This window comes from Coffea eugenioides, chromosome 11 (assembly GCF_003713205.1).
Source record: "Coffea eugenioides isolate CCC68of chromosome 11, Ceug_1.0, whole genome shotgun sequence".
Classification (NCBI taxonomy): Eukaryota; Viridiplantae; Streptophyta; class Magnoliopsida; order Gentianales; family Rubiaceae; genus Coffea; species Coffea eugenioides.
Genome location: NC_040045.1, coordinates 45128126 through 45146377, shown reverse-complemented (window position 1 = coordinate 45146377; position 18252 = coordinate 45128126). Strand labels below are relative to the sequence as shown.

General features: G+C 36.6%; 4 protein-coding genes across 5 annotated transcripts; 2 read left to right on the top strand and 2 right to left on the bottom strand.

Annotated features, from left to right (window-relative positions):
* Positions 1-422: 422 nt before the first annotated feature.
* On the bottom strand, positions 423-2097 carry LOC113752703 (DNA (cytosine-5)-methyltransferase DRM2-like). The gene is made up of 4 exons (XM_027296782.1): positions 2094-2097; positions 1846-1964; positions 1012-1752; positions 423-928 (listed from the first exon to the last, which is right to left on the bottom strand). Exons 1-4 carry the CDS (start codon positions 2095-2097, stop codon positions 497-499), a joined length of 1296 nt encoding a protein of 431 aa, XP_027152583.1. The 3' UTR covers positions 423-496.
* On the bottom strand, positions 2097-9818 carry LOC113752702 (DNA (cytosine-5)-methyltransferase DRM2-like). The gene is made up of 7 exons (XM_027296781.1): positions 9618-9818; positions 4385-4426; positions 3834-3947; positions 3468-3567; positions 3341-3384; positions 2557-2667; positions 2097-2315 (listed from the first exon to the last, which is right to left on the bottom strand). The coding sequence occupies exons 1-7, from the start codon at positions 9816-9818 to the stop codon at positions 2097-2099; spliced, it is 831 nt and encodes a 276-aa protein (XP_027152582.1).
* LOC113753405 (pyrrolidone-carboxylate peptidase-like) lies at positions 9640-12558 on the top strand. Of its 2 annotated transcripts, none has more exons than XM_027297548.1 (5): positions 9640-9876; positions 10672-10984; positions 11274-11330; positions 11408-11455; positions 12209-12558. In XM_027297548.1, exons 2-5 carry the CDS (start codon positions 10721-10723, stop codon positions 12446-12448), a joined length of 609 nt encoding a protein of 202 aa, XP_027153349.1. In that variant the 5' UTR covers positions 9640-9876; positions 10672-10720; the 3' UTR covers positions 12449-12558. The 2 variants fall into 2 exon arrangements, with proteins under 2 accessions (XP_027153349.1, XP_027153347.1); XM_027297546.1 differs by having other exon boundaries at positions 9643-9876; positions 11226-11330.
* A 1145-nt stretch (positions 12559-13703) lies between these two features.
* Positions 13704-17598, top strand: LOC113753979 (probable polygalacturonase At1g80170). Its single transcript, XM_027298270.1, has 9 exons — positions 13704-13975; positions 14549-14677; positions 14893-15063; positions 15158-15178; positions 15279-15486; positions 15854-15935; positions 16104-16212; positions 16675-16791; positions 16988-17598. The coding sequence occupies exons 1-9, from the start codon at positions 13721-13723 to the stop codon at positions 17291-17293; spliced, it is 1398 nt and encodes a 465-aa protein (XP_027154071.1). The 5' UTR covers positions 13704-13720; the 3' UTR covers positions 17294-17598.
* Positions 17599-18252: the final 654 nt, after the last annotated feature.

Genomic DNA, 18252 nt, shown 5'->3' with positions numbered 1-18252 from the left:
TAAAATCAATACGCGTGTAATGCAGCAGCACCAGCAGTTATCTTTCCAATACGGAACTAATAGCAGTTTCCGAAACTGCGGGTTTTTGCTTGTTGCCTTATTTGATCTTAAAAAACACAATGAGCTCAAGAATGAGTTAATTTCTTCATAATGCGCTTGCAGATTGTCGGAGTCACCTGTACTTCCCTTGAGGGATCTCGAAAACTCGAAACATGCATGAAGACATCAGTAGCTACCAGCTACCGAAATTCAGAACAATCTGCGCGCGGCATTCATCACCTACCTAGTGGTAGAGTTACCATAATAAGCAAAACTAGAAACAGTATTGACCAGTAATTAACTGCTACAGAACTCCTTCAACACAAGTATGATAGACAAAAGAGGTACTTGCATCCATACTCTCTAGACAATAAAGCCCTGATCCTCTGGCAAGGAAATTGTTATCACAAGGTGTAGAAGCAAGTGTCAAGCATCCACGGGAAAAATTACATCCACCTCAACGATGCCTCATCATTGATCTAACAAGTTCAATGATCCTATAATACTCAAAGAACAAACAAGACTTTGAACCTTCAAGCCCATTCCTAGTAGACCGATTGCCTCCTGCAAGATTATTGCAAGGGCTCCCACCGATGATTAAATCAAAACCGCCAAATGTCGACATGCATTTCTCTAGCTCATGTGCAGTGACCATTCGGATATCATGAAAGTGAATTAGCTTGCCTTGTTGATTGGTTTCATCCCACCAACTTTGAAGTATTTTTCTGCAAGTTTCTGATATCTCAACAGAAACAACATTCCTGAGGGGAATCCCAAGCCGGTGCAATGCCACTTCAGCTCCACCAATTCCAGAGAACAGTGATAGCACGCTAATTCCGTCCGGGAACATCCTCTTCAACACGGAAAGATGATAAGCAACTGTGTCAACCTGACAGAAAAATCCAAATAGTTCAGATAGACTTTATTTACTAAAAACCAAGGAACACAAAATATTCACTTTAAGATGCTAACCTGGAAAGCATTACCAAGGACTGTATACTGTTCTGTGCGAGAAATTCCTCCACCACGTGTGTGGTTTGGCGGGAAGCCCATTAGCATTTCCATTTCATGGGGTTCAAGTGGTGCAACCTTATTCTTTCCAACCCAAATCAAGTTCCATTTTTTGCACTGTTGAATAACATACTTCTTAACACCTGGTAAAGGCTCATCACCCGATTTCTCAACTGCCTTCTTTATCCTATCCGTGAGTTTAGCACTTCCAATACATGTCAGTATACAATTCAACTGCATTCTTTTGTCCCAAGAAGGCCAGTACTGCTTTGTATGTGGTAGTGCCTCATGTATGGTAGAAGGCGGGGTGGGCAAGAGTTGGGATCTATTTTCGATGGGAAGGTTGTGTATGTAGCCTCTCTTTCTTGCAGCTGCACAGAAGAATTTTGAGTCTACAAACTCAGGATCTATGTAATATAGGAAGCGTGACATTGTGTGCCAAACTCCTTTAGGAGCGAGTGCGACATTCTCAAAGTAAAAATATGGCCGGCCTTCAGCTTCATCAGGAATTCTTCTTTGAAACAAAACAGGTGATGGCTGATTTGGGACTCCAAATCCTACCATGGGATTTGGCAGATGAACTATCTCATTATCATGATCCATTGGCTGTTTCTCAAGATACTTGCGTTGTTTCTGGAGCTTCCGCATTTCATTGTCATAAAACTTCCTCTTCTTTTTTGACATGTAAACAGGTCCATTCAACTTCGGGAAACCAATGAGAAACATCGTATAAAGTTGATTCAGAAACCTGAGATCACTTGAGCATGTAAGCTCACTCAGAAAGAGAACACATACCTTTTGGTGCTGATGAATCTTATTGTCGTAGGACAGTTCTCCAAGCTGTGCATCTGTATGATACGCAAACTGAGCAGCACTGATAAACTCTACTAGCTCTGCTATTGGGGTGTCTAGGCCTGGTGGATCAGTTGATGTTTATTATGGACAAGGTACTCAAAAATCAAATAACCCCCAATAGAGAAAAGTTTACATGACCTCCAAAATCCAATCCAGTAGCACAGAAGGTTTTAACCTTATAAATTTACTCATCATTCAGAAGTGCCATTCTTAAGGACAATTCGTTCGTCTAAAATCCCCACGTTTTGCTCCTGGGGTAAAATATAAATAGACATAAAACAGTCAAACAAGTAAAACATAGAATACAAACTGCATCTATCAATAGCAGCCAAAGCCTCCTCAGCTTGGTAGCCCATCTCAACTAGAAGAGACACAGTTCTGTCCTTTTCAGTTGATAGATTTTTGAATTCCTGAACGGAAAAGAATGAGAAAAAAGATCACCATATAGTTCTATCCATGTAAAAGAGCATTATCAAAACAGGAAATTGCTAAATTGTCAAGCTTCCACTTGTGGCTTGCAATTAAGTAGTCCTTGGAAACTCCAAGCTGAACTCCATTGTTCTTTAATTTTACAATAATTTGTAATAACAGGGTAACAAAATTTTATTAGTAACATCAGTCAGTCATGTTATAACAGAAGAAAAGAAACACCTCGTTTTCACAAATTTCCTTGTCAGGGTAGACATCCAAGACATTGCTAGCTAGCTCAGCATGGCATGGATCATCAAGGACATGCTCATCCTCTGGTGATTCCTCAAAGGTCTGCAATTCAGGTACATGTGCATTATGAACACACTCTATAAGGATGAATGGAAAGATTTTACTTGCATACTAGCTTTGTCAAATCATGCTTTTGGCAGTCACAGCTTGACGACGGGTCTAAGATAGAGGATAAGCAATTGAAAAAGGTCTATCAACCAGAAGTGAAAGGATAATACTAGTGCTCTTATGCTGTATAACCACATACCAACTGATTATTCTAGGTGATTTAACATATTAGAACTGTTATGCAATTTCAAAACTAACGAGCAGCAATACTTTACCTTCAGTTTTAATCTACATGATAACATTGTTGATTCCACTATGTTACAAGATATATACTAGCACATCTTGTGAAAATGGAATTACGTTTAAGAAATAACTTTAAACACAGAGTAATTGAATAAATTTTCCTGAAATAGAAAATTATGTTTCAAAGACAACTTCTGATACAGAGTCACAGCATCAAGTTTTCTGGACTATCGACACATAGCTTATCCCCCAGCCTCAAAAAGCTTAAAGAAAAACCATGAAAACGTCATAGATCTTTACTTGAGATCTGTCTTAGCCTGCATAAGTGGATGCTCAAAAACAATAAAAACACCTGGATGCTTATGCATATGCAAGACTGACAAAGTGCTGCAAGTAACTTTAGAGAGAGCAAAGAGTTGCTTACCTTATATGCCAAAAGAGCATCCAGCACTGCTCCTTCATTTTGTCCTGACAATATCAAAACTAAACTGAATTAGATTTTTCCAATGCACAGAAACCCTATTAGCTCAAATCAGGAAAGCAAGAATTACCATTCTCCTTTACTGCTTTGATAACCATTTCCTTTGAAAATCCCATTTGCAAAAACTGATGAATGGTGTTTGAGCCTCGACAGTTACAAGAAGAACTCGACTGGAATTGACAAGTTCAGATACATTAATACGAAATCAGATGGTCCGACAACAAAATAACAACATCACAAATCCTAATAGGGAATCCACTATTTAGCACCAGCTAGCACAGCATGACAACAAATACTAAACGTTAACTGCATTCTTAAAGGTTTACACTCAGATTTTCATACCTGTTAAATGCAGTACGCATCTTATTGGGTATTGTAAGCAAGCAATGTCAGCAAAAAAGGAAGAGTAAGAGAATGTTCAAGTTTAGATCATTACCGGCGCAAAATCTGCAATTTGATCTTGATGTGAACTAGAAGAGGATATGTTATCCACGTCAAGTTCATCTTCGGTATTCCATTCAATGCTATTACTTTCAATGCTTGATGAATCCTTCAAGAAAGACAAATATATAGATGCTAAAGCTATAATGAAATAATTAAACCAAAAATGTAATTACAAACTTCACAAGTTCTATGTTTATGGAAAAGCCACCATATACATGCAATTAAGCAAGCAATACTAAGCAATGATATGAAAAGAAGAAATTGCAACAAAACTAAAAGTTAACCCAAGTTGTCTCTAAATCTGACATGCAATACAACTTCTAAGTTTTCAGTTTCTTGTAGTTTTATAGTGATATATCCCAAAGAGGATTCGCCATTCAATCTAACTTTGGAATAGCTGATAGTGAGCTAAAAAATCTAGAAAAGCACAAGTAATTATTAATAAGTAATGAACTCACACCTGAAATAATCAAGCATTCAGATAAAATATGGTAAAAGCTGCCCACGTAGGTGTTCTCTAAACAAGATATAGGCTCAGCTTACCATCTTTAACTGTAATTTGGATATCCGTAGAAGAATTACAGTCTGTGCAAAAGAATATAGCCAAATATTAGTTTGTAACAGAGTAAAAGCTCTATAAACCGAAAAAGTTTTGCCAGGAACTGAAAAGAATTTGAAGTTACAAGGACTATAACATGCACATCTAGGAACTGAAAAAGCTTCAATGTCAGATCCAAAGTAAATAAAAAATTCATAGTCAAAAAAGAAAACAATTAGAACTTCAATGGAACGGGAGAAAAGGCAAGCTTGAAAGATCAACAGTTTCATTTTTATCAAAGATCCAAACGGCCAATACTTGACTCAATCAGTGGTCAGTAATTAAAGAATCAAAAGGTAAACCAAATTTTTTGAAATCCAATAATTAAATGTAAATCCCACTAATTCTCTAAACAATGCATTCAGTCAGTACACAGTAGACATCAGGTTAATGTTTCTCCAAAGCAACTTTTAAACATTCATAGTTATGGGCCATTAAAAATTAGATTCTTCCCTGATGACTCTTGCTTAATAAGCTATTCTTTTTTGGATACAAAGGAGAGGCAAATGCCTCTTAACACGGTACTAAGCTATTCTTACAGGCATACGTAAAAATCAGCGAAATGGGCACTAACCAAAAAAAAAAAAAAGCGCTGGAACTCGGGGAAAAAAAAAAGAAAAGCAGAAAAAATGATCATTACTTGAACAGAGTTTCTTTTGCCCAAGTAAAATAAGTAAAAAAAAATTCTAAAATGTTTTGCAGCTTCATGAGTTCATCACACTCTTTTCTGGACATACACCGAACACATCAAGCATTCTACAAGCCACCAAAAAAAAAAAAAAAAAAAAACACGAAAAGTCACTAGCTTCCCATTCATTTTATCTACTTTTTTGGCCGACATAGAAATGTTCTAATTAAAACTGTATGAAACTCTGTTTTTTCAGATTTCCAGAGACCCCAATGGAATGCATGCTTTTTCTTTCATTTTCATGTTTTAAAGCCTTTAAGTTCACCCATATCTCTGAAAATTCGAGATGGGCTAAAAACCAACATCTAAATAACCACGCCTTCTTGTACACCTGGCCCATTCTTTTTCCACCGAAACGATGCTTAAATCTTCATTTTGAGACCCACAACTCATCTCGGAGTCTTTTTTTGCATAAAAAAGCCGAAAATTTAACAAAAGGCCATAAAGTATGATCGCCACCTTTGTTGCTAAGATTCAGTTCAAAAGCGTGATTTACCTATTAAGCAGCAAAAAAAACAGAAAGAAAGACCGAAGATGAGTAGAAAACCAAGAACGATGACCCAGAAGGAAGGATTTTGACCTGGAATAGTAAGGGGATGAAAATGGTGGAAGAAAGAGGCAACTACTTGAGAATATGGACGGAAATTTTCGTACACCTTTTCTGCTGCAAGTTATGCAATGCAATGCAAGTTATGCAACGGGCATGAGGAGTTTACAGGCAAGGACGGATGGAGATTCGAGAGGGGGCCACCGCCCCAAAGTCCTACAAATTTATGATTTTGTCCCCTAATGTTTTTCTTTTGATCACAAAGCTTCCTTTTGGTAAATATGAAATGTAACTTAACAATTAACGCTGATTATCATGAGTCATGTAAATAAAAGAAAAACAAATTACAAACCACTCTTTTTCCCTTTATTTCAGCCCAAATTTCTTTTTGGCCCTTGTGATAAGTGATTTCTCAAAAGCTTGCTTGAAAAAAATAAGAAGATTTCAATTACAAAAAAAAAAAAAACTCACAGTACTTCTCAATACTCCACACCTGTAAAGTCGTCATAAATTCCCTTTTCACCCAAAGAGTGGAAAATTTGTAGGTGATTGGACTTGTTTGTGACGCACCGCTAATATATATATATATATATATATATATATATATATAAACACACACACTATTACGTTAAGGAAGCAGATTAGTTGTGAAAATTATTGAGCTTAACTCATTGGCCACCATCAATATTGGTGGGAGGTCAGGGATCAAATCTTGCTACCCCACCTTTGACCACAAAAATGTGACAAACCATTTTAATTGGTCTCCAGACGGATGCACTTGAATAGACTTAGATTTATCGCAGCGGAAAGAGAAAAAAAAAAAAAAACAGACTAGTTGTGTGAGAAATAATACCCCGAACAGACTAGGAGGAGACGTCTGTGAAATATGGTACAGCTCAGCTCTTTTTGATTTCTATTTTTTTTTTTGGTGAATAGCAAGTAGCTGCCACAAAGGCCAATGCCCCATTGTTACTGTGTTAAGAGCACGTCTAATATGTGTGCAGTTTGAAAATGATTACTAATTTTTATAGATATATTAATTTTTCTACAAAATTAAATTTTATATAAAATTTTCATAACAAAAGTGTAATTTATTAGTAATTTTTCTAATATAGTTATAGTTAATTTGGTAGTTACAATATTTAAGGGAGTTATGAAAAATTATATTAACAAATGTGATTAGGTGGTTAGGGTGCAAATTATTTTTTTAAAGACAAAATTAAAAGTTCAAAAAATAGCACAAAATATTTATCCCAAATGTCACCTCTCTCTCTCTCTCTCTCCATTTATTGTATACAGATGCTTATTTCTATTTTTGGTGAGAAGCTAGCGGCCTCCCCACTATTTTTCATGTTAGTGGATTGGCTGAGTTGGCTCGGCCGTAGATTATAGTTATTTTTTCAAGTGAATTCTCCCGAATTGTTTCACTAGCCCTACCCAAATTTTTTTTTTGTGCCTATCTCCATTTTCGAAAGTGATTTAAAAAAAAAAAATCAACAGTGAACTCCATCTACTCCTTAATAACTCGAACTTGAAATCTATGGGTGACACATAAATAAATTAGTCGTCTAAAATTAGATTTATTTGGATAATTTATTATTTACACAAATGTATTCGCTTACATTAAACACAACATTTTTCAATTACTTTTTTATTTTGCATACATCGCATCAAAAACATTTTACAATATATTTTTTAAAAAGTTATATCAAATAATTTCCCATCCAAACACACTCCGAATGAAAGTTAGGAGTATTAGACAATCTCCATATAAAAGTTTTAACAACTTAAGAATTGTACTCGTGGAGTTGAGCATAAATTTTTTTAAACAATCAACCAAAGCTCTGGTCATATATATCTATATTTTTTAAAACCTTCCACCCTTCTCACATTTTTTAATTGTTAAACACAAGATTTGAATCCTAAATCTAATAACTGAAAAAAAAAAAATCTAAAAAACCCTCCCCTGCCTAGCCCAATGGTTAGCTCATTACTTATTGTCTCGTTTTCTTCACTCAAAGCTTGTCATTCGAGTTGTTCATCGGCTCTATGTAGTCGTTACTTTATCCTCAAGGGTTCTTGATGTCGTTTTCAATTTCTTCATTCCCTGTCATAATATGAACGAATCTCAAGCCACCCAAAATTCATCAAGTACAAGACGACAAGATAATACCCTAACACCTACTTGTTTTTCATCGTGGCCTCCCAAGAATGACTAAATGAAACAAATAATCACATCGCATATCGAATATGTCTTTAAAAATCGCAGAGTTTTTTTCTTTTTCAGACGCGTAGAGTTGAATACTACAATTTAGTATTTAAAATTCTTTTGTTCATCTTATAATATAACTCACCAAATACGAAATGTTTCACATGATTCACATGGACCATCTCCAACCAAGAACCAGGTCCACAATCAAAATTTACGTGAGCCCACCTTCAATTCAAGCCCCACGTTTTCCTTCCTGCCAATATCCTTCTAAAGAAGCCGTAATCAAGACCACCTCTGGTTTGAGGCTTTGAGCAATCTTTGGTCTGGGCACTGCGGCCCTTACCATCGAAACAGAAGCTTAGGTCCGTTTGGGCAGTGTATTTTCTAGATATCTGTCTAAAATTTTACTCTACTTCTTTTTCATCAAATAAAACTTTACTGTATAATTTATTGGAGTTTCTTTTATTATACAAAACTAGTAGTTGAAGCGCATCCAGCGCACATGCAACCAATAAAAAGATATTAATATTATTTTTTATTTGCAAGTTGTAGTTTAAAATAATTCAATTGGTTTATTGTTTTATAGAAACGATAGCAAGGAAAGTGATAGTTAATATAACAGGGAGTGGTTGTAGGAGGTAGGTAGTTAAAATGATGCAATTGTGTTTTGGAAATAATGGTAGATTCTACAATACATTATATGTTATAATTTGTTTATGCAAAATCCCTTCCTCCGCTTTATGTATTGCAAGATAGTTAAAAATAGTTTCATTGGCTTATTATTTTAGAGGAGTGGTAGCATTCTGTCAGGGAAGTGATAGTTAATTTAATGTGGAAGAGTTGTACAAGATAGGTAATTAAAATGATATAATTGTCTTTTAGAAATAAGGGTAAATTAATTAAAATATATTGAATAACACAATTTATTTACGCCAAACCCCTTCTCTCGCTTTATATATATTAGTCGAAAACACCCAACATCTTGGGTTGACAGGTACTAAATACAATACAATTGAGTTCAGTTTTCAGGTTCCAAATACAATACAATTGAGTCAACAGTTACAAAGACGATGTAGGTCTGCCTAACTTGTACTGTGCACTAATTTGACTGTGATTAACAGGAAGTGTGCTCTTTAAAGACAAAAACAATTTTTTGAAATAATTGCAAATCCAAACATAGCCCCTATTTTTCCAAAATACCCCTTGTTCCACTCCAACCACCACCTATGTCATTGGCAACCTTCACCACCCACCCCCACTATCTACCTCCACCACCAAAACCTTATTTAATATAACAGTTTTTGCTTTATTTTAAAACTTGTGGGTGGTAAAAACTAAAATACTACTAGTGTAGGTAGTGTTTTATCAAAATTTTGTCCTCCTAAAACACCCCTCTAAAACAATGCCAAACAGACCCGAACACAGCTCGTGTAACAATCGCCCTGTGTTCTGTTTGTTTCAGAAAAATACCCGGAGAGGGATGGATGATGTCCGTGACCAATGACGGAGCTAAGGGGGACTAAATTTTAAAAATTTTAATTTATAATATGTAAATATATGCGTAAAATAAAATTGATCCCCTCTAATATTTTACAATTTTAGGTTTTTTATAAAAGTTTATAATTAAAATTAATATTTAAATGTCATATATTTGAATGAATAGAAATTATTTTGAACATAGCATATTAAAAACATTTTGGCTAGAAAAAAAATCCTCGCTCCGTCGCCGACCGTGACGTAGCCGCCCGTTGTTTCTGTGCTGCTGCCAGCAAAAGCTACTGTCAATCTTAATCCAGACTCGAACGCAACGGACAAAAGTTTCGTGGCACATTTGTAATTAGCGAACAAAGACGTGTTTACGGTTAGCTGCATTTTCTGCCGTTTAGCTGCCAACAAACAACCACAGCGACACCACACAAGCTTCTCCTCCATTGCTCTTCTCTCAGGATACGGCAATCTCACGCCTCCAGGAATATTAGCAGAATTCAAGGTAATTCCTATTTTGAATGCTAATATATCCTCAAAACTCTCAACTCTTCGTATATTGATATAATGACCACCTGGGTTGGTTACGTCTTTCTGATTAGTGCTGTGGTTTCGTGTTTATTTATTTCACCATACCATATTTGCATGACTCTAAAGAGTCGCAAATTCACTGGATTTTATTATGCAGCTGATAAGTAGTAGTACCGGGTAGGCCTTCTTTTTTGGGCTTAGTATTCTATTGTATGCTTTGAATTCTAATTGCTAATGTGTTCTGCTATTATCTTAGTTTCTGATTATGGTAATTTCTTAAGTGTTACTGGTAGTGAGTGAATTATGTGATCTAATTCAAGCTGTTATCCCTTAAACTGGAGATGGTAGTCTGTTTTTCGCTCTATCAAGGACGTCAGCTCAGGATTCAGACTAGATGAAGCCTGGGAAATTCAAGTCTCTTGTTTAAATATAGACACAAATACACATAGCAAATTGATACGATATGAGGAAAGCCATGTGCCAACTCTCCTTTTACCCTATTAAACTTTTGGGTGCTTCAATAAAGACCGGAAACATATTTTTCTGAGTAATTATTAAATTGATGCAAACTTGATATATTACACGTGATGCTTACTTTCCCGGTTTTCTGCTTTCGGTTTGTGCAAATCGTTCGGTATCATGCATTCAGTGCATCTATACTGGTTTGATATAATTTGGATGTAATTTTCTAAATCTTGTTTTGGAGAGTATAAGTGGGTTGTGGTGGCTGGTAGTTGTGATTGTTGATCGAAATTGTTGCTATGAGCAGGTAACGCTTTTCGAGAATAGGGAATTGTCTGTGTGTCCTAAAGGAAGCAATGGGATCCGAGGGGACAAAACAGACAGTAACAATTCATGTGACGGGATTCAAGAAATTTCAAGGGGTTGCGGAGAATCCTACCGAGTTTATTGTCAATAACTTAAGAAGCTATGTCGAAAAGAGAGGATTGCCTGCTGGTGTCAAATTAGGAAGTTGCCTAGTTCTTGAAACTGCTGGAGACGGTGCACTTCCAATGCTTTACAAGGTCTTGGAGTCTGTGGTCCCTGTGGACGGTAGTTTGAGTGATGAACGAGTTGTTTGGGTCAGTTTAAAAATTGCTCATGATTTCGAGAACTGAGGATCATACTTTTATTTGCACTTTTCAATTTGAATTTATTTTAACAACTTGATGTTTGAGAGATTTCAATTTAGCCACCTTTTTTTTTTCTGATTTTATATGGCTTCTTCGTCTTTCGTTTTATTTCTAATTTATTTTTTCCTCATATTTTTGTAAGAAATGTATAAGATTTTGCAATTTAGAAGTCCTACTTCACTTTTTTCAGCTTCACCTGGGTGTAAATAGTGGTTCACTGAAATTTGCCATTGAACAGCAAGCAGTAAATGAGGCCACTTTTCGTTGCCCTGATGAACTTGGATGGCAACCTCAGGTGGATATAATGGTTTTTGGATCGAAGTGATGTTGATTCAACAATGGTTGAGGCTAATGTTTTCTTTTTTCATCCAGCAACTGGTCATAGTTCCTGGAGATGGAGGAATAACTCAAACTAGAAAGGTAATTTTCCTTTGTTGTTTGCTCAAAGTCATTGTCTTGTTTCATGAGATGCACAGTTCCACAACTGGTAGTTACTATATGTTAGATAATGTGATTAATAATTAGCACTTAATCATGATATATAGCCCAAGTGGTACTAACATGACCTGGGCATCCTGTGATTCTGGGTTCGTTCAAGTGCATTTTGATTTGATAATGGACAAGTCATTTAGCATCTATAAGGCATCTTGCAGTTGAATCATGTCAGTGAAGGAAAGTAGATAATAAGAAAATAGATGAGCTTCACAATTTGAATGCTCCAAGCCAGCATCTGCATTACCAGTTAACTGATTAAAAGTTGCTGAAATTTCTGCCCAGCTGAAGACTAATAAAATGCAATTGCCTGCTGCAGGACATAGTTTTTCAAGGATTTATTATATTTTTAGCCATCCGTACAGAGCTTTGAATGCACGTCATTTTTAGCGAAGAAATGCATTAGTCGTCATGTAGTACTTGAGTAGACACTTGTCTGGAGTTGCTTCTGGCAGTTAAACAGTTGACCTTGAGGTGCTCGCTTCTGCCATGCTGTAGTTATCATCAACCCTAATTTAAGACACCCTGAAGCAACTTTGTTTTCTTGTTGATTTGGAAAAATCCCATAATGGTTTAACGAATTTATGTGAATGACTTAAGCCAACCATTTTCTTCAGTTGCTTTGTATTCACAATTCTCTCTCTTATTTGTCCCTAACTTAATTTGTTGTGGTTGTTGAAGACATCTTGCTCTGTTGACGCAATTCTACAGTACTTGAAGAAGAAGGGCCACGATGTGACGATATCTTATGATGCAGGCCGTTTCGTTTGTAATTATGTATACTATCATTCTCTCCGTTTTGCAGAGCAGAAAGGCCATACGTCTCTTTTTGTCCATGTTCCTCTGTTTTCCAAAGTTGACGAGGGGAAACAAATGCAATTCACACTAGCACTTCTGGAGGCTATAGGATCGAATTGTTGATATACTAGCTTGAATTTGACATATACTTTCTTGTGTTTCTGTTGTTTTCTTCTTATGTAATACACACTGATGTGTAAAACAAGAAGGTTTGGCTTTCCTTCGGTTACTGATCCTGGAATGTCTCTGATGTTTCTTCTCAGACTGAATATATATATATATTCGGTGTTCAACAAATAATTGCATTTTATAACTGGACTTTCCATTTGAAATTAAATTCTTCTACTGCGTATAATGTTGCGGTGCAGGTAAGAATTTTTCATTTTTTTCCCAGATAAAGAAAAGTCGTTCGTTCAAGGGAAAGAAGAACTATATCTTTAGCATCTGTCAAAAGAAAACTACTAGTACTTACTATCTTTAGCATGGACAGAGCAAAAATTATGAAACCAGGGGACCTTGCGAGAATGAAAAGAACAACAATAGTAACTAGCCTGCATCCCTTCTCTATAGCTTGCTGTCATGGACAGAAGAAAAGAGAATGTGGATTAAAAAAAAACGGCAGATATAATTTAAATGATGAAATAAGCAAGCGGAACAATTTGTAATTGGAAAAATTTAACGAAGAAAAGTTAAAGCATTAGCACCGTGCTTTAGCTTAAGATCAAATATCTGGCATTGAAATTCTCCTGGAAAATGGGAAGTTTCTAGCTTAAAAATAATACCCTTTACTGTTAGCGCCGCTCACTATGGAAAAACAGAGGATGCAAATCTGCAATCCACTTAATTTTCTCCACTCCAATTAAGTGACCTCAAAAAGCCTAATCAAGGTTCCTCTGTCTCTCTCTCTCTCTCTGATTGCCGATTCAGCTCATTGGTTATGTAGGTACAAGTTCCAGTGATGACCTGCGCTCATGCACAGGTGGGATCCTCGTCTGTGACCTTATGCACAACATCAAATAAAAGGATGCAAGTCTTCTAAATCAGGAAAACGGCGGTGGGCTTTCTGGCGATTAAGCATTTTGGCAGACTTTTTAACGGAAAAAAATTTTTTTTTTTGGTTTACTGGTCGGTTTCACGACTATCAGTACATTGGGGGGCCTGTGGATGAAGAGTAAAGCGAAGGTCTTTAAACATTTTTCAAACCTTACACTTGAAGTGTAGGCATATGGAGAGAAAGTGTTAATACCTTCATGTACTTTCAAGCCAAGCCAGATATTACCACACACAATTTCCCTCTTTCAATTCGTAATCTGAAGATATATATTAATCCCCAATGGCCTCATTTTGTTTATGTAAATCAAACAGTCTAGCAAAGCACTCAGAACCCATAAAAAGATGGCCAAGAAGTTAGTTTTTATTTGTGTGCTTGTTTTGCTTAGTCTGACAGGTAAAGGTGGAGCAGGAGCAAGGTTTTCGGAGGAGGCCAACATTTTAAGGAAAGTTGAGGATTTTGACGTTGAAATAGGAGGAGGAGATGACGATGTTGAGTTCCTTGAGGAGCCATTTTGGGCAAGTGAAAGAGGGAACAAGGTTCTCGTCAATGTGGATACCTTTGGTGCTGTTGGAGATGGAGTTGCGGATGATACCCAGGTGACTGACTATACACAACTTCTTAATACTCTCTTACCAGCAGCAGCGTGTTCTGATAAAAGTAAATGCTCGAAAGTCCAGTTTCTTTCATTTGCTGATATGCATGAGAGAGGTTAGAATATGAGGGGAGGGTTCTTATGGGAATTTTTCTTTTTGTAGGGTAACAAATTATATTTTAAGAGGCTAACTGGCTTTTTACAATAACTGGATCATATATTTTATAGGTGTTTAATCTGTCAAGATTAGAGTGTTCCAATGCAATGAATCGAAGCCCAAACAGATTATTAGCTGAAAATTGTCTGATACCTATTTACAGACTGGTTGACTGATCTGGGCTATGTATCTCAATCAGAAAAAAATACACTTTACTGAAATATCATAGAAACAAAAATATGACAGTTTAGTTCAGTTTAAGATAATCTGGATTTAGACTTTTGGACATTGCGATATATTTACTGGAACCAAATTTGACGGTCATTTGAACCAGCCTAATTCATGATTCTATTAGACATATACTTAACTGGTCACTTCTTGCAACTTCTGGTTAAGACTTTCGCTCTATACTCTTTTCAGGCATTTGTAAAAGCATGGAATCAAGCTTGTTCTACACGAGGATCAGTGCTTTTGGTTCCCCAAGGGCGGCGTTATCTAGTGAATGCAACACGATTTAAAGGGCCTTGCGAAGGCAAGTTAGTGTTTCAGGTAGTAATTTGTGAAAATCTTTACTTGATCCTTCGCTGCATTGAGAATCCTTTTTTTTTTTTTGAGTAGGGGAGGGACGAGATTTAAGTGCTGCATTGAGAAGAGAATTCTAATCTTGCGACCACGTCCTATTTGAGACTTAACTTTTTTTTTCCCTCCCCCCTGTGCTTATGTTTATTGTGACTAACCAACTGCTCTTATGAACTTCAATCCAGATTGAAGGAACAATAGTTGCACCAACCGAGCCCAAAAACTGGGATCCAAAAAACCCACGACTTTGGCTTGGTTTTTACAATGTCAGCAAAGCTCTCTTCCAAGGTCATGGAGTAATTGATGGCTCAGGAAGCAAATGGTGGGCAGCATCCTGCAAAAAGAACAAGTCTAATGTAATTCTCATTTGTTACTAACATATGTATTGCCTACGATTGCTTTAGAGAAATACTGACATTTTGTTTTTGTTGTTCCTTTTCCTTTTGAAAGCCTTGCAAAGGAGCTCCAACGGTAAGAGTCTGATGATGACTTCAAACAATTACACATGAATGATCCTTGTACAGAACAAATAACATTTAAATGATTTGTTGGGGGTAACTATTTAATGCAGGCGTTAACTATAGATTCAAGCTCAGCAGTTAGGGTGAAGGGCCTTACAATTCAAAATAGCCAACAGATGCATTTTGTCATTTCAAGATCAGACTCAATACGTGTAACAGGTGTAAAAGTTTCCTCTCCAGAGGACAGTCCCAATACTGATGGAATTCATATCACTGAATCAACTAACGTGTTACTCCAGAATTGCAAAATAGGAACAGGTCCTACTTATCTGCCTTATTATCCTCTCATGATTTCATGAGATAGCAACATTCGAGCTTGTGATAGATCATTCTCAAATCCATCTGCTTCATTTATCTGATGAAGACGATCTAGCAATTTATTGAATTGGATATTCAGTTTCCTATTCTATCAATTAGCTCTTAGGTAATCTAGTTTGTTTCATTTTTTGTAAATTCCCGATGAAATAAGGTGTGAAAGATCGAAATGTAGAACTCAAATGAGTGGCTTGACGAGTACATTTTACAGAAGGCCCGCATAAGAAATCCACTTTTGCATCTTACTGCATGTTTTTGAGCTAGCGTCTAGGGGACTAAGCGCTAACATAATCATTTTGGTGATCTGTAGGTGATGACTGCGTCTCAATTGTTAATGGAAGCTCTGATATCAGGATGAAGACAATATATTGTGGACCTGGTCATGGTATTAGGTATCTTAATTCTTAGAAGTATTTCTCAATCAGTTAAGGCTCTTTGTAACTACAGTTGAGTCTCAAACTGCAGCATCATATTTTCACGTTGAACCAATTAAGTAGGGGAACTTAAAGTCGAGAAGCTTTAACACGGTACTGATGAGCCTCTTTGTTGAATGGCACCAGTATAGGAAGCCTTGGGAAGGACAACTCTGTTGGCATAGTGACGAAAGTGGTTCTAGATACGGCGTTTCTTCGAGGTACTACGAATGGCCTCCGGATCAAGACTTGGCAGGTAGCTTTTCCTTCTGAAGTCGTAGCAGTACTTAGTATTATGAAGATACTAGTTGTACATGAATGCTGCCACAAAAATGGAAATGAAAGCTTTGGATCTTATTTTCTCCTTTCGAAAAGGGTGCAGCACCTCATTGTCGCTGCAATTTCAGCAAGGCTAAATGTGTTTTAACTAGCTAAGACAGGATATCAGCATGCTAAGTCCAAACTTTGTGGCATGCAACAACTTGAATTCACTCCCTCAAAGAATGCTTTCTCTTAGATTGCTAACTGACAAGAAGAAAAGGAAAAGTGAGGATAATTTCTTGAACACTCTCTCTAGTCCTTCATAAAAAGACACAATAATAATCCTTTAGAAAAAGAGACTATTAGAAGAAGTTAATTTCTGCTAATCATAGCACGTCCAGTGCTCAGTGTGGTCTTGCGATGAGATGGAGAATGATTAAAAATGGTAGCTCTGCAGGGAGGATCTGGGTATGTTCGAGGGGTACGATATCAGAATGTGAGAGTAGATGACGTTTCAAATCCCATTATCATTGACCAATTCTACTGTGATTCGCCGACGCCTTGCCAGAACCAGGTATGATTCACCCTCCAGCTTCATGGTTTTCCAGAATAGCTGGTTAATTGGGAACCAGAAGGACTTTGTATTTTCGGCTCTCTTTGGTGAATAAACTCTGAATGGTACTAAAATTGAACCAAAAAAAAAAAAAAGTGCAGGCAATTGTTTATCTACTCATCCTTAAAATATCCTGACAACGACTTTTTATATCCAGAGTTCTGCAGTTGAAATAAGTGAAATCATGTACAAGAACATTAGCGGGACTTCCAAAAGCAAAAACGCCATGAAATTTGCATGCAGCGACACGGTTCCTTGCAGCCACATTGTGCTGAACAACATCAACCTAGAATCTAGGGATGGTACTGTAGAGACTTATTGCAACTCTGCCATAGGGTTTGGGTATGGATACGTGCAACCCTCTGCGGAATGTCTGACCTCATCAGACAAAGAAAAAATCATCAAGCAGGAGCCTGAGCTTGCCCAAAACAGCCAAGGCTATCTCATTCACACTGAATTGTGATGCAGATGCGTCGTGCAACTGCTACTACATGACTATATATACTGGATAAGTTCTACGATTAGGTGCGGAGGATAATACTAATAGTATACCATTGGTTGGAGTCACCTGAGATTTCAAGTTCCCATCGAGATTTTAAAGTATACCATTGTGTCTTCTAACTTTACCGGGATCATGCTGAATCCAAGTCAGGAGACTAGTAAAACAGACTACATTATTGTAACACTATATAATTTTTTCCGGTTTAAGTTGTAATACGATATTGTTGAAAATTTTCAGTTAAATGAGATTGACTACAATTATGCGAAGTTTTGATCACCATCGTACGTGCATGCAAATTATTGAGAAACTGTTCCCCTTGAAGTCGGTTTTCTGATATCTGGGAACACCAAAGATTCACTTGCATTGCAGAGCGACAAAAGAAACATCCATTGTCATTGCACATGAAGATATGTTGCAATATGCCAATCTATAGAACTTTACAAGAAGAAAACTAACAGTAAGTAGTTTCGCTGGAGCAAATAGTAATGTACTTGTCGGTCCAATTAAGATTTGATTAATGCTACCAAAAGAAAACATCTTCTTTGCTCTTCCTACCTAAAAGGACCCGATCGAACCGACCCGATCCTCCTTTTTTTTTTTTTTTTTTTTTTTTTCAAAAAAAAATTATTTTTATTTTTATAAACTACTTGAACACTAAAAACAGTACGTACGTGGACTAATGCATTAACTGAAGTACTGAACTAAGATACCAAATGAACAAGATACTACTGTCTTGTAAAAGATCTCCTGATCGAGTTTGGAAGGATATGCTTAGAAGATTTTTAGCAGGAAATTCCTGAAGTTGTTGTAGGAGGCCTTTTGTGGTTTTGTATCAAAAGTACTATAAAATTGAACATGGACAGTATTATATGTAGTATGGAAGGGAGCATTAATTAAAGTGTGCCTGGCCTTTTGGTGTC